The sequence below is a fragment of the Balearica regulorum genome, chromosome 1, assembly GCF_011004875.1.
Source record: "Balearica regulorum gibbericeps isolate bBalReg1 chromosome 1, bBalReg1.pri, whole genome shotgun sequence".
In the NCBI taxonomy this organism is placed as follows: Eukaryota; Metazoa; Chordata; class Aves; order Gruiformes; family Gruidae; genus Balearica; species Balearica regulorum.
The window spans coordinates 146,159,339-146,175,794 of record NC_046184.1 but is presented as its reverse complement, the minus strand read 5'-3'; the positions used below and the strand labels follow the sequence as shown (position 1 = coordinate 146,175,794).

The following is a 16,456-nucleotide window of genomic DNA, read 5'->3' as shown; positions in this document are numbered from 1 at the left end:
ACTTCAGGGGAACAGTTGTGCAATCCTGAATGGCTTGCCATGCCTAGGCTAGTCTTTAAACCTTTGGTTCCAACTGTACCAGAAGCTGGAGCTCCAGAAAGCCGCGTTCCCATCCCAACCGCATGCCTTATAAGGAACTTTTCTTCCCTATCTTTGTTTACCGAGCCATCTCGACGAGCTGAAGCCAATGCTTTGGCGTGCCGCAGGACGGCCCTGTCTGTGCTTGCGGATGTGTATTTCCATCTGAACATCAATACGTAGATAAGACTGATCAGTTGATACTATGAAGTGACCGATCTTTTATTATTTTGTGATTGCATAGCCAACTAAAGCAAACCAGGGAAAGTGCAGAGCTCAGCACTATGCGTTTTGGAGCATTTACAGCCCTACCACTGCATATAAAGATCTGGGTTTCTGGCAATCCGACATCAACAGGAGCTTTTTAATATCGAGTTCAGGTTTATGACACACATTTTTTGTATATTTTACTACACTAGAGTCATTTTTAGTTAGGCTTCTCCAGGAGAATGGCAGTTTTCCTGCAGTGTGCATCGTTCCTCTGATTTAAACAAAGGACACGCGGCTGCTCTTAATATAAATATTGTCAGCGACTTAAGTCTAAATTAAGAATTAACAAGACCGGAAGACTCGGATCCACTATATATAGATTTCTGGGACTCTCCAAGTTGGCTCGTGTATTTCTGGCTGCCAAAGAAATGAACGCACGGCGTTGTTGTGCCGTCTGCTGACGATGAATTTACTCGGCACGTACCTCCCCGCCGCAGCAGGGCAGCGCTCCCGCACCGCGGTCCCGCGTAGAAGCCCTCGCCCGTCCCCGCCTCCTGCTTACTTGCCGCCCTTGGGCAGCTCTGCCCTCTCGCTTTTCCTCCTCCCCCGCTCTGTGCTTGGGGCGCGGCGGGATGGGGGTGGGGTGGGGTGTGAGGCCGTACCGTAGCAACCGGGCAGTCTCCAGGTCAACAACGGGGCGGTGGCGACGCCGCTTCAGGGCGGGTGGGGAGGGCGGCGGCGGCGGCGGCGCGGCCGGAGGCAGGTGAGGGCGGGCGGGGGGGCAGCGGCACCGGCAGGGGGCGCCGCGGGGTAGGGGGGCAGACAGAGGCAGCTGCGGAGCCCCCAGCGCGGCGGCCCTCAGGTCCCGCCGCAGGGCGGAGGGTTGCCCAGCCCCGGCGCTGGTGGGCAGGCTCGGGCGGTGTGATGCCGAGTCGTAGTCCTTCACCCCAGGGGCCTCGGTTTCCCTTCCCTGACCGTTGCCATGCAGTGTATCTGGGGGCACGTTGGTTACCTCACGTGGTGGCTGTGAGGGGTGGTTGCGAGGGCGTAGCGCAGCTACCGCTTGCCAGCACCGGCGAGTGACACAGCCACACCTCACCCTGTGTGGCCACGGCGGTGGGTCAGGCCTTGTCCTGCACTCCCCCTCTTCCTTAGGCCCTGCTGTGTTTTTGAAATGACACCCTCTGCCCTGTTCCCGCAGAAGGCAGCTGCCCACCTCTGCCCCCCACGCACCTTTCATGGGGGCTGTGGCGCTTTGGGTGGCATGGGGTGGCTTCTCGGGCTGTAAGGCACGTGGCCTTTCCCGAGGTGTTCCCATGTGTTGGGACAGGCTGGTCATACGGCCTCAGCAAACACTGCCGCATCTGTTAAAAACTCAAAACACGGTGGGGGGTGAAGGTTTGAGCAGATTTGTTTGCACTGGCCAGAGCAGAAGGGTAGAGGTGCCCAGTTGAACTCTTGTTCACCTTTTGAAAATAACCTGTTTTGATCCAGACTTTGGGCTGAAGGTTATCCCGGCTGTCATTGTTTTTGAACTCACTTGCCTTTCCAACACTTGAGATAAACTCTCTGTTTCCGTTGGAAGTTGCTTCGCCTCCTTTCAAATGCTCCTTTTCATACGGTGCCAGCACTTCATGTCCAGGTGCCGTTCAAGCAGCCGGGGGTGGTGTTGGATGCTAACGCAAGGGAAAACCTGTCGCTACACCCCTGGGCATCTGGAACATGAAATGGCACCTGGGATTTGTTCTCCAATGCAGGCTGGTGCTTGAAATATGTCTTGATTATTGACCATGAGAGCATTGCGGCACTTTCTGCAGCCTGAGAAATGGCGCAAGTCTGACAGCTCGCTATGGGCACTGTCCGCTGTGGCTCCTCTGTGGCGAGGACTCCCTCTTACTGCACTGACAGAGTCCCTGCTAGTCAAGGGCTGTGCTGCTGGGGGGCATATTCTGTGCAATGCCTGGAGTGTTAGGGTGCAGAATGGACTCCCCTTTTTTTTAATGTACTCCCTGCCTTTCACACTGTTCATGTCTTTCTGCATGAGCAGGACAGAGACTGGAATGGTTTATATATTTCTAGATGCGTATTTAAACCTGTATGAGGGGAATAAATAGCACGCTCAGTTCTGTAATGAAGAAAGAGGGAGGAGGCTAAGTCTTTGGGTTATTATTTTATCCCATTTTTGCTTTTCCCATAGGAACTATGGGAAACATAGGCCACTAACATCTGGCCTGTTAGTGATTCATAAATATCCCTCATTCATGCATCTTTCTTGTTAAAAGAACCAAGTAGATGGCAAAACACTATGTCTCAAAGCCATACACTCAGCCAATATACGCTACCTTGCTTCGATTGGCATTTTGTTTTCTATTCATATGTTGTGTCTTCTTCACAGTTGGGCCTTACACCACATAGACGTACATGTATACACGTATAATTCTTTTTCTTTGCGAATCATCTTGAGGTCTTATAAGCAAAGTTAGGAATCTCTACACCAAATTGAGTCTTAGATACTCCCAGGTTTAGTCATAAATTGGATTATAGCAAAGGTAAGGATAATGCCAAGCAATAATAGAATATAACACAACTGGCTGACAGCAGGTCAAAACACCACACTCATTTTTCTAGCATATCTGTGTGGAAACTTCCACATTGGCTCTTTTTAATGATAATTTAGAAGGAAGGGAAACCATATTACAAATTTCCCACTTTCCCATTTCTGAGTATGAGGCTCCCTGTCAAATCTGACTTCAGCCTTTCTTGACATGGGGAGTAGCTATTTATTTTTTTTTTTCATTTTTAATATTATTTTCCTTGAGGAAAATCTTGACCTCAACCTTCTGCACTTTATTATTGCCTGGGCCTGTAGAGCTGGTCTCCAGTTCATATTGACCTGTGCATGGCAATATTTTAATTTTTTTAAAACATAATAATTCCTTAGGTTTTTAAGAAGAAATCAAAGAGGAGCCAATCAAGAGATCTGTCATGACTGGCAATCCATGTAAGAGACTTGCCTGGAGTGACTGTGAGTATTTCAGAACTATTTTTGCATAGATTACATGTTTTCCTGGATAACTTCCAGTTTCACTTGCAGCATTGTGGTGCGCATGCTACTAGCGGTATACAACCCATTCTGAAGCTGTGCCCATCTCCCCTGCACTGTATACGGGGTCCTGCGCTGGCCTTTCTGCGTTTTCGGAGGAGGAAACTGGGAATGACTGTACAAGTGACCATAAGCAGTGCCTGCCTATATAAAAAGCTCAAACAGCTGCAGACCTTCACCCGTCTCTCTCTAGAGTTAACATCTGTCACTGCTGCTTCTGTATTGAGTGGTGGGGGAGGGCTGGTAAAATGCCAACCTCCACAGGCATGCCAGCCCAGCGTCCGGCATGTGGGACTGATGACTGTGAAAGAGCCTGTGCTGGTCTGCACCATATGGAAGGCTACTGTCACTGAGAGATGATTTCTGAAGATACAGTCTCTTTCCTTTTATGTATTATTAACTGAGGAACAGTCTATCTAATGAGCATTTGTAACCAGGTCAGCTGTTGTAACATTTGATCTTAGCAGAGAGTTCTGATCATATTCTTATTGATGGATTCATTCATGGATTGAGAGCAGCCCTGAGGAGAAGGGCTTGGTTGATGAAAAGCTCAACGTGAGCTGGCAATGTGCGCTTACAGCCCAGAAAGCCAACTGTATCCTGGGCGGCATCAGAAGCGTGACCAGCAGGTCGAGGGAGATGATTGTGCCCCTCTACTCCACTCTCGTGAGACCCCCACCTGGAGTACTGCATCGAGCCTTGGGGGGCGCAGTACAAGAAAGACATGGAGCTGTTGGAGCGAGTCCAGAGGAGGGCCACGAAGCTGATCAGAGGGCTGGAGCACCTCTCCTATGAGGACAGGCTGAGAGAGTTGGGGTTGTTCAGCCTGGAGAAGAGAAGGCTCCAGGGAGACTTTATAGCAGCCTTCCAGTACCTGAAAGGGGCCTACAGGAAAGATGGGGAGGGACTGTTTACAAGGGCAAGTAGTGACAGGACAAGGGGTAATGGCTTTAAACTGAAAGAGGGTAGGTTTAGATTAGATATAAGGAAAAAAATTCTTTACTGTGAGGGTGATGAGACACTGGAACAGGTTGCCCAGAGAAGTTGTGGGTGCCCCATCCCTGGAAGTATTTAAGACCACGTTGGATGGGGCTTTGGGCAACCTGGTCTAGTGGAGGGTGTCCCTGCCCATGGCAGGGGAGTTGGAATTAGATGACCTTTGAGGTCCCTTCCAACCCAAACCAGTCTATGATTCTATGGTTCTATTCCGTACTAGACTGAGGGTTATTTTTTAGTCATTAAAGACAGAAGTACCCTTCTTTGTATTTTGGTCCAGTTTGATCCATGCGGTACATTTACAGCCAGCTTATAGTATATGGGCAATGGGGGACTGGGATACTCCAGATAGTGTTGATGCTGGGGAAAATGGACAGAAATATCAGAAGTCCACAGAAAATAAACTTAGGTACAGCAAGGATATTTAATCAACTAGATCCAGCTTAGATCATGCAGAGTACTTTGGGAATGAACAGGAAATACCAAAGTCCTCCTAGAACCTCTGTGCTGAGGAACAGAGGCATTACTGTTGTCATCGCTTCCATTTCTGCCTCAATCACTCTAGGCTCTGGGCTATCTCTGCTACCAGTTTCAAGTGGAGCTAGCCCAGCCACCTATACGTTGGTGCTGAGATATGTTTGTTGTTCTGTAGAACTTAAAATGAAACTGGACCTACATGTCTGTGATTTCCTGTGCATGCATGTGATCCATCACAGCATGGAGCAGATACTGCCAGATCCATCATTTACACTTGAGGTAAATGATGTGAGGAGGAGGAGTTTCATCGGTCTTGCAATAAAGTCAGGATCTGCTGTTGGTGCTGATATTGCTTATATCAGCTTATATTCAATATATAATTGTTAAGAAATCCTTGTTTATTGCATAAAGCTTCTAATCTGTATCTAGTGATGGTCTGACAATCTTTGAATGCCTATTATGAGTTCTGATTCCCAAGTTTTAGGAGACACGTCTTAGGAGCTGGAAGAGTTACCATTTGGCAAACTGGACTTATCTTTAAGCATACAAGAGACATTTTCTTTAATAAATTGAAGGTAAATGTATGTGTATGAATAAAAAGACATAACAGCAAATAGATGTGTAGGACAGAAAGCAGCTTTCCAGATTAAGAACATCATTCAGTTTAACAAAAGAAAACAAGAGGCCAGCTATTTGTGTACAGAGTATGACAGAATACAGGTAAAGAAAGGAGACAATTCAAGTGATTCATTTGGTTAAAGTATAAATTTTGTGTTTCCCTCATTTCTCTTTACAACAGATACCTTCGATTCAAAGCACAGACAAGATCCTGAAGAATCCCACGAGGCCCACAAGAAGAAATCAAAAGAGAAGGAAAGGAGACTGGCTGTCAGTCAATGGGACATCGATGTACAACCCCTCGTTTCATCTTCTAAATGGCTTCAACTTCATGGGCTCAAAAGAAACAAATTGTCCCTATCCCAGATCTTGTCACAGATTGGATTCCAGCACAGGAAAGGTATAAGACAAATCAATCATAGAATAATTAAAAAACCCCTGACTCTGAATAGTCTATAAGGCCACACTGATTTTGCACCCCAGTGTACAGAGATTTTCACGTTGACTCTTCTCTTATGATAATAGCAGAAAGGGAAGCTGGATCCACAGTTGCTAACATTGCCAGTTCAGAGAACTGAGGAACTCCATCTCCTTTTGATCTGAGAAGGACTTAGGATCTGAGAAGGGCTTTCCTTACTCAGCTGTACTGTTGCTTTACCCTAGGCTCCAGTTAAAATCCCCTCCAATAACACATCATAAGATAACAAACACATCATAAGATCTCTGTCCATTTTTCGATGGCAAATATAATGTATGCTGTGCCATAATCTGTGATCTATTAGTTGGTCATCAGGGCTAGCCAACCTGCTTGGGAATAGTATATTATTTTCAGGGATCTAGCTTTAAGGAAGCAGTTAAGTTTTATTAGAATTCAGGCTGCTTTTCATGCAAAGTCAGGCTATAGAAAAATGTTCTTTTGCAGTTATCCGACAGCTGGAGGGGAAAAGTTTGCTAGTAATTATTAATCACTGTCATAATAGTAATTTGCAGAGCATGGTAAGATATTCTTTTCTTTGAAGAGCTTGCCGCCCAAGAGGTAGGAATTGCAATTGTTCTAGGTTGCATAATTTAAGATTTTGGCTGGCTTGTGTCCATGGGGCATTCAAAGATCAACAGTGCAGATTCTGAAATCCTGTGTGCTATCGATGAAAACAAAGCTGTTAGGCAGTGTTGATGTTGTTACAGTGTAATTTTAGGAGCAGAACGTACTAGCTTAGCAGGGCAGCATGCAGTACAGAATAGCTGCTTTGTGACGTTAAATATTCCCACCCCTAATGGTTTCCTATCAGTGGAGATCCTGTAGATTTCTAGCTACTGAAAGAGCAGAGTGCAACCTTTTCCTCAGTTGCACCCACTTCTGCACCCACTTAGTTGTGTAAGAGAACAGCATTATCTGTACCAGATTTTGTATTTTGTTTGATGAACAAATATTTGCAAGTCCTGCCGTGAGGTAAATGGATAATACAGAAGTTTAATTGCCCAAATCTTTCATTTATTAAAGTCCCACGTAGCTTTTTGGCCTATAAACAATTAAATGTGGGGGTTTTCCCCATTTCTGACTAAACTGGCAGGGAGCAGCAAGAGCAGGGCTGCTCTGTGAGGGAAAAATGAGCCAGGAGCCAAAGGGGACCGTGCCCTCACTGGCCAGGACGCAGTCCTGCAGCATCTAAGCACGGCAAGCAGAGCAGGGTGCTTCTAACAGTGTCCACGAGCAGTCCCACACAGGGTGAGGTGATGAACCGTGTCTAGGGTCCATCCAGGGAGCGCAGCCGGGAGCAGCTGGACATGGAGCCAGAGACAAGACTGGAAACAAGGCCACAACATAGGTCTGAGGGCAACATCTGGGAGCCAGAACTGCAGACAAAGCTATGATACAGGGCTGAGAGGTCTATCCAGGAGAGAGGCCAACTAGCACAACTTGAGACAGGTACAACTACAATGCAGCTAAAGCAACTGTGAATGGAAACCCCAGGTGAGGCTGATCAGGGCAGTCAAGGCCTGTTGGTGCCTCAGGGCCCCAACATAAATATAGCCAGAAAAAAATTGTAAAACAAAAACATAATTAGAATTTCTCTCAAGTTTCTTAACATCAAGAGTTCAATATAGATGTGTGTGCCTCACACATGGATGGTATGCGCATCAACCTGAAAAATATTTGTTTGAAGTAATACTTATGATTAGCAACTTGATCTTTTGTAACCTTTACTGTAGATTATGTGACCACCTTGGGGAAACTTGTGGCTTCTCGGTATGCAGATGGTCTGTTTCCTCAATACAAGAGAGCCCAAGATGGAAGCATATATAATGTAAGTGTGACTGACTTGTGGAAACTTCCCTGTGCACTTAGAAGTTATTATCACTGTAGCAGAATTATGTGACTAAAATGTCTCCCTATGGCATGAAATATTTACATTCTTTGTGAGAACTTTATCTTTTGATCTTTTTTTTTCCTTCTGTTTTGTCAAACTGTTAGTGATAACAATCAGTGATAGAGAAGCTAGATCTTTTTCTTTTTTCCCTTGCAAAGTCTTATGCTCTTGCCTTGGTGCAGCATTGCAGTAAATCTTTCCAGACAAGACTGCAGTTTCTAAGCAACATTGACCCTGTCTTGAAAGAGGGAACAGTTAAAAAGAAGATGCTCAGCCGAGTTAAAAAAAAAAATAAAAATTTGTAGTCAATAAAAAAAATGGGGATGCTGAAATAAGAAGACATAATGTGCTGTCATTGCTGATGCAAAGTGCTGCTTAGCTTAGTGCCAGAGGATCACAAAAGGCTCAGCCTACTCTATAGAGACAGCTAGCTGGATCTCTGCCCAGGCTCATGTTCTAAGGAATGTCTTAGCAACAGCTGCTGGCGGCCCCATTGTTAAGAGGATGGATTCTGATTGAAGAGATACGCATGTGAACAAGGAGGGGAGAGAGTTAATTCATAAAGGATTTTACAAGAGCAAATGGCTTGTCATTTTTTCTGATAACTAGAGTCACTTCTGAGGCACAAGGCTTAAATATGGGAAAAGAACTATTTTCAGGGAGCCTTTTCCCCTCATTTTTTCCCATAAATTCCATATGAAATATGTACATAAAGTCTTTTAATCTTAGGACATGTTGGGAGCAGTAGGAAAGACATTTCTGGTAGCATTAAGGTAGCGATGCCACTATACAAGATCTGGTGAGATCTCATTTAGGATATTGTGTACAATATTGTCTACAGTTGCCACAGGTTGAGAAGAAACAATTCAAACCAGAACAGGTACTGGGATGAGCTTGTAGGATGAACCGCAATGGAGTGCTGATTTTATAAGAGGGCTTGGTTGATGTTGATGTATGTAAGACAGACCAAAGAAGACTGACAAAGGGTAGCATTATTGTCCTTGAATGCCTACAGAAAGGCAAATTACAGGGATAGGGAAAATCTGTAGTTTTCTATGCTAAAAGGCATGCTATTCCAAGAAAAAATGGATATGAACTGCCATGAATAAATTTGGGCTGGATAGTCAGAAGTTTTCCAGCCCTCAGAGAAATGGGAATCTGGACTGGCCAACTACAAGTTAAGGGGTGGTACAAGAAAACTGCTTTATTTTAAGATGGAGTTTGATCTGTGTAGTGCAATAAGCTTCTTTGTATAAGTCTGGCTGTCATAGGAGGAAACTGGATTTTCTAACTGCTCCTTCCCAGGCCTACATTCCTTTGGCAGACAGCCTGAGACTCTGTATCTGGGAGGCACATTACAGGGCCCTAGCTGACATTAAAGAACAGAGAAAAATACAAATGAGAGGAAGAAGTGTGCAGGCTGACACGCAAAATATCTTCTCCCTGAGAAATGTTCTTGTTTAAAAACATTTCTGTCTCCAAGGTTTTGAACTTAGTCCTAGAAAGGTAGTTGGAGGTAGAAGGTAGCCAGTACATTAGCTTACATGGGTCAGAGATATTGGGGGAATGTCTTCACTGGAACCTGAGGTGAATTTTTAAACCCACACATCATTTTTCATGGTGAATGTGTATGCATATATTCATAGGGAGGGTCTGCTGTTTTTCATTTTACTGCTGAATCTAGTTTTTTCTTATTTTACTGGTATGGTATGGAAAGTTTTAGTTGTTGATTGCAGTTGCCTGAACTAAATTTGCCTAAGCACCTACCCACAAATAGTTAATCTGTAATGCTGGGCATTGTTAGTGAAATAATAGTACAAACCAGAAACATTTTACATTTTCCTTTCAAATGCTAAAGACAAGGTGGAGATTGAAGTGCCCCAGAACCAAATGGTGCTCCCTTGTGTCGCTGTACAAAATTTTAAGACCCAGTCAAAATTCTAGTCTAAGAAGGTACAAAGTTTCTGTGTCCTTGTTTGTTCACCCATCTGCTCTGCAGCCCTTTCTACATCCTAGCTTGTGTTCAGCTCATTCTAATTGCTCCAGTCTTGAGACAGACAAGTCAGACAGCCCACTGGCACTGTCCCATGCTCGTATAAAAAGATTATGAAAAGCAATTAGGACAAAATGCAGTGTCTTTTCCATTATAGCTTAGATGCATTTGTCGAGAATTTGGTCTTCAAATAAGAAGGAAAATGGGTTGTTTTCACTGCTACCTTGGCTGGCATATCTGGCACTTGCAAACCAGCTATTGCAGCTGTGTTAAGCTTGGGGCTGTATTTGTATTATTTGTTTTGATGTTCAATTTCTTTCTCTCCCTTATTTAAATAAAGCTGACAGCCAAAAAAGAACTGATTCTTCATTTTGTGGATTGTCTAATGGGAGCTATTGAGCTATATAAGCAGCGAATGGAATGGTTAACCAGTGAGAGCCGGCAGATATTTGGAGTGATTCAAGAACGGTGCATTATCATTGTTTTGGATTTCGGCACTGTGGCTCCAACTGAATTTGATCTATGTCGGGATGCACTTTCTATGGTACTTGTGGAACAGGTGACCCAAATTGCCAAATTCAACCTCATTCGGTAAGCAGAAAGAATCTTAGAATCACACAATCACGGAATCACAGAATGGTTGGGGTTGGAAGGAACCTTTAAAGGTCATCCAGTCCAACCCCCCTGCAATGATCAGCGACATCTTTAACTAGATCAGGTTGCTCAAAGCCCGATAGAGCCTGACCTTGAATGTTTCCAGGGATGGGGCATCTACCAACTCTCTGGGCAACCTGTTCCAGTGTTTCACCACCCTCATCATAAAAAATTTCTTCCTTTTATCAAGTCTGAATCTACCCTCTTTTAGTTTAAAATCATTACCCCTTGTCCTATCACTACAGGCCGTACTAAAAAGTCTGTCCCCATCTTTCTTAAAAGCCCCCCCTTGAGTATTGAAAGGCCACAATAAGGTCTTCCCAGAGCCGCCTTTTCTCCAGGCTAAAACAAAGAAGTCCATGTCTGCCCATTGCTGGAGAATGAAAAGGAGTCTCATATCATATAGACATGTGTTTGGATAATATGTTTTTTGTAATAGAAATTGTCCTGATTCATGTCATGGTAATATCTATAGATTTTCCACCAAGTTTCACTCATGGTCATGCTGAGCTTGCTACTTCCATTAAACAGAAGACCATTGTTACCCTGAAGAACAGATAAAGACTAACAGAACCCGAATACTGATATGTGCCTTCTACAAATGTAGCACAGAAAAACAGAAAGATAAGTGGGACTTTACAATAGCAGTAATGCTCTTCAGGCATCTAAGTATTACAGAGTGAAACCGTGAGGTCTCATCTGACTGCCTAGACATTCTCATGTCTTTAGGTATTACAGGTTTCTGCTTTACAGCTAAATGTACACTCCCCCAAGTGCCATAGGTGCAGGCATAGTCATTTGTATGTCTATAGATTTCCATGGTCACAGAAATCAGTAGCAAAACTAGGAAACAATACTAGATTTCCATAACAAAAGACAAGTGCTTGTTCTGTAACATGAGTAAATGAATTTGGATTTAGTTACAAATAGAAGAATAGAAGCAGCTATTGAAATTTATATATCTCTGCACAAATTCTCATATATGCATAAAGGTTTCAATGCATAAGCTTGGGTTTGGAGAGATGAATGGAATTTTGTGACGGTGCAAAAGACAATGCACAAATTAGGTCATATAACTTTAAAATTGATTCCACAATGATAACTTGCAACTACACTGTGATTCTTAAAGTTCTTCTACCCAAGCTTTGTCTTACAGATTTGATTCTCTAGCTTGTGATACAATTGAGATTTGAAAAGTAGAAGATAACTTCCATAGCTTTTGAGAAGCACATAAAACATTCTCTTTAAAAATGATCTGCAAAGCCAAGTCAAAATTGAGGCACAGAAATTGTGTTCATTGATTTGTTTGTGCAGGAGAGAGAACAGGAACAATATAGGATATAAATTATTACCTTAAAATAATCTTGGAAAACATACTTGTCTTTTAGATTTGCAGGAAACTCTTCAAAATGGTGCTTGATGGAATGTCACAGATACTGGAACCAGTTATTTTTTTTATTTGCTTTGTGTCATTTTATGTACAAATGCACAGGCATATATGCTCATATACTTTGTACTTCCATACTGCCATTAAGAGTAAGGCCTTTGATCAATTAAAATATTAAAAAGCTTAACATCACAAATTGTATTTTGATGGGTAGATAAAGATCAGCCCTACTACAAAAAAAGCATGTCAGGTAAAGAGGTCTGACACAAAGGTCATGCAGCAAGTTGAGGAAAGAGACCTGTGGAAGCCAGATTTTTTTTTTCATACACATATTTTAAAAACCTGATTGTGTTGTTATGTTAAGGGGAGATATGAATTAGGAACTGTTTTCAAAGTACTGTAACTTTCTTGACCCTACTTTGGAAACAGTTGTCTCAAAAAAAAAAATCTTATAAAAATTACAGTATTTTTCTAAGGGTTTTATTTTTCCTCCACTTCTTTTATTGCAAATCTAGATTTAGTATCTGTGATTTATTGTAATTATTACTTAAGAATATAAAAGAATAGTAACAATAGCAGAGCTCCACTCTTTTGCTCTGCCAGGATTATTCTCACTATTTCTGATTTATAGTTAATGTCATTTTCAGGGCTGCTCAGGATCTTACGAAGTGGCAACAGAAATCTACTCCTGTGTCTGAGCATACTGTAAAGTCTGCTGTTACGTGGCTCTGGAAGCTGGACCATATGACAGCTGCCAGCCGTACCAGCTCTGCCGAAGCCCTGCTGGAAGCCATGAGTGATGAGGCGGTAAGCTCATACATCTTTTCAGAAGCCTCAAGTAAATCCAAGAATATTCAGTGCCAGACTGGCTACTGTGTTTTGCCCTGATGAGTATTGCAAAGATAAATATTAATGATGGCATTTGGAAAGTTTTTTTCCCCAAGTGTAGCTGCATACTATGTTTACTGATGGCCTGTTTATGTAAATGTACTGTATTTTGAATGCAGAAACTTGTTTATTTTCTTTTCTAGAGTACACAGAAGAAATAACATATTCAGTCATTAAGGGAAAGAGAAAACATCTTCCCTTCCACTTTCTTTGCCATATATGTTTTCCAGGGCTTCAAGTTTATGAGGAAATTGCTAGTATCAACGTTATTGAAGACAGGGAAACCATTTTTATTTTGTTATGTATTCAAAATGCTCATGAAAATTTTTATTTAAAATTCAAAATAGTAAGTACAGAGATTTATTTAAGCATTAACTCATGGTAGGGGTACACAAATCCTTTTTCATCAGCCAGGTTATACCTAGAGTTTCTTCCAGGACAAAAAGACAAAGCACACACAGGCATTGCTGCAATTAAATTGTTTCTAAAAGTACCACATTACTTTATTCATTATAGCAGAGTCACAAGACGTAAAACATAGATGCCATCATTTGAGCTAGTCACTTAAATCTTGTGTTAAGAAATATTTTATCAAATTTGCTTACAATATACATTGTTTCAGTTCCCTAGCACCCAAATTTAATGGAACATTAGGCCTACTGTGAGTGGACTAGAATCATTGGTTTTCACTGCCATTAAGATCCATCCCTGTGCCACAGATCCAATCCTAACTCCTTTGTCAATTGCTTTCTGAGACATTGTTTGAAGGAGAAGGTAAATTTGGCTTCAGTTTTGTTCTGGTTCCCTGAGCTGGTGGATTCTCATTCAGATGAACCTTGATGTTTGGAAACTGATTATTAAGAAGGAACTGTGTGAGAAACAAATTGTGCAACAGTGAGATTTTTTATGACTACTTTTTCAAATGCCTCCTTCATAAATTTTATTCACATTTTCAATTTGCAGTATATTCCTGATTTCCTGGTGGGAAATGAAAAAGATTGTATTTAGATTTCAGTATTGTCTGGATGAAAAAAAAAGGCTTGTTGGACCTGGTGGATCTGTGTATGAATAAACAGAAATTAAAATCCATCCAACAGTGAGACATCTATTATTTTTTTCTGGACATTGATGTGCTAATGGGTAATCTGGGGGACTCAGTTGTGGCAGGTGCTCAACATAAAACAAACTTCAATTACTCCTAAATACAGTCATTATCATTCATAACTGACAGTTCACTTGAGTGCAAGCTTCACTGTACTGCAGGCTGGGGGAGACCCCATTCAGTGCTAGGCATAAGCTGCATACTCTCTGAACAGTCGTAAATGACTCATTCCTCAGAACTGGCTTCATCAACAGAAGTTGCTCCAAAGCAATAGCTCTTTTTTCCCCAGACTTGGCTCTCCCTGTCGTTCCTTTAGCTGAGCTTTTCTTCCCATGTGTGGCGACTCCCTAGATTTCCTTTCCTTATGACCTGCCAGTCCCAAGCTCAAGATCACTCTGCTGTAAGGTTGCAATCCTTTGAGCTCTACCTGCCACAGATGCATCCGCAGTGTTTAACCTGCAGTTCTGTACAGGTGTCACTCCGCAAAGTGTGGGTCACCCATCCAAAACACACCTCCCCACCAAGGTAAAGACTGTGAGGAACTGTTCGTGTTGTTCTGTTCCTGTATGAAGTTTGTTTGCTTGTCTAGATGGCTGCATAAATTATAATTTTCAAAATATGAAGGACTAAATGGGAAGTTTTTAATCTTTTCCCATTAATCTGTAAGGAACATTTCCTTTGTGGTATAGTATTGCTGGGTTTGTAGTTAAGTAGAGTGAATTGTCTGTGGTTAGCAATTTTGTTTATTTTCTTGCAAGGAGTTGGTTCTGCATCAGCTATGCCCAAGAAATGTCAGCATTTTAAAAGTTGCAGAGGCAGGCAGTAAGTCCTTTTGAGGAAGTGTGAAAGTTGATATCCTTATTGAATATCAAGTTTCTGAATTTTTGGCAGTCTGAGGAGGGAGAGGGAGAAGATGTGAATCTGAAGGAACCCAGGGAAAAGTGGTTGTTCAATACTCATGCATTCCCCCAGATCAGGAGCCTCTTCAGCAAAAGGAATAGGAACAAGGTGTTGTCCAAGGACCGCATCTCAGCTGGGAGAGCTGTGTGCATGCTCAAATAGCTTTTTAGCTGGATGAAACAGAGAGGGAACCTTGTAAAACTGAACTAAAGCATCGATAGGTGCAAGAGTTCTTGCATTTTGTTTCTGTGCACCTTTTTCTAAAGCTAATAAGTATTTTGTTAATCTTGCACTTTAATGAAATGCATTAATTCTTCTCTTTAACCTTAGTATTTGTCTAGCATCAACACTGATGCCAGGACACCTGGCTGACCACAGACCTGCTTGCTCCCCAGCAAGTGTGGTCTGCAAATATGGGGCCTGCCTCCCACATGGAGTGTCTCACCCCCACTATAAGATCCAAGGGAAGCCTGAGGCAGCAAGGTGCTGCTTCGTTAATTGGCCTGGCCTGAGATTGGGTTGCTGCTTGGGAGAGACGTCTTCCAGTGCTGAGGATTAGCCCAAGTATTTGTGGCAAAAGGTAGAGGAGGGAGAGAGCTTGAAATCCAGATGTCCATGTCAGTTTGTATCAACGTGCTTATGATGTGGGACAGTACAGCCTGGAAGCTTTGAGTTCAAACTGGACTAAAGATGTTCATGTGCGAGTCTGTTGGCTCAGGGAGCAGAAATATAAATCAGTATCAAAGGCAGTAGTGGAAATGTATGAACATATTTACAGGTGATACTGAATCTGCTTTACTACTGCATGAAATTATGGGGGTGCAGGAACATTTCCTCAGGGCCATCCCAGACTCCAATAGTTGTCTTTTATGGTACATGTCCTGGCATTCCTAGTCATACCGGAGTGTAGTTTTTAGTTAAACAACTATTTATCAGATATTTATCAGTTGGTATGTACCATGCCATAGGACTGATATGCTCTACTTATTGTCTTGAACATCATTATGGGATAGCTGTTACATTTGTTTTTAATGATGATGAAAACTCAAGAAGCGTACTTACCATGAGGATTGTTAGCATGGATAACTGCAGGTAATATCAAATCCCTCATAATGTAATACTCAAGCAATAACTAGAGGACATTCCTTCAGCTTATCTCTCTTCTTCAGTAACATTTTCAGAATATAAGTGTGTGTGGTCCCTCTGCCTTGGAAAGTATAAAAAATACAAATTATCTGCAAATGCCAGCAGTAGCATTCAAAGCATGATGCATCTTTGCTAACCTCAAAATACATGCTGCCAGTAAAAGTATGTCTAGTGTAAAATTTCCTACTGATTTTCAGCCCTGGCGAGGCACCAACATAGCATCTCTCTTCATAATAGTGGAATGTGGCACAGAGCCTTGTCCTGACTACTAGTATAGTTGTTCTTCCTTACACCTCCCTTTGGTTTCAGTTAAGTTCTTTGGAAAGGGGCATGCATTGGGCAGATTTAGACCCTGGGGCTGTGGGCCAGGTTCTCTTCTCACTTCAGGAAATTTTGTGTGGACTTCATTTGAATTACTAAATGAGAGGGAGAACCAAAGATCTGAAAATCTTACAGTCCAAGTAATGCATCGGTTCTACCAAATTTTCCTACCAGTACTCAGCACAGGACAGTCCTTGAGTAAGTACCAGACGTC

At 42.6% G+C, this 16,456-nt stretch overlaps 1 protein-coding gene across 1 annotated transcript in view; it reads left to right on the top strand.

The window, feature by feature from the left end:
* Positions 1–957: 957 nt before the first annotated feature.
* Positions 958–16,456, top strand: part of VWA3B (von Willebrand factor A domain containing 3B) — a 76,201-nt gene continuing 60,702 nt past the window's right edge. The window contains exons 1-6 of the mRNA XM_075737664.1: positions 958–973; positions 3,230–3,313; positions 5,664–5,882; positions 7,694–7,788; positions 10,185–10,435; positions 12,533–12,692. Of these exons, the coding sequence (XP_075593779.1) occupies positions 3,274–3,313; positions 5,664–5,882; positions 7,694–7,788; positions 10,185–10,435; positions 12,533–12,692 (765 nt within the window). The 5' untranslated portion in view covers positions 958–973; positions 3,230–3,273. The remainder of the gene's footprint in view (positions 974–3,229; positions 3,314–5,663; positions 5,883–7,693; positions 7,789–10,184; positions 10,436–12,532; positions 12,693–16,456) is intronic.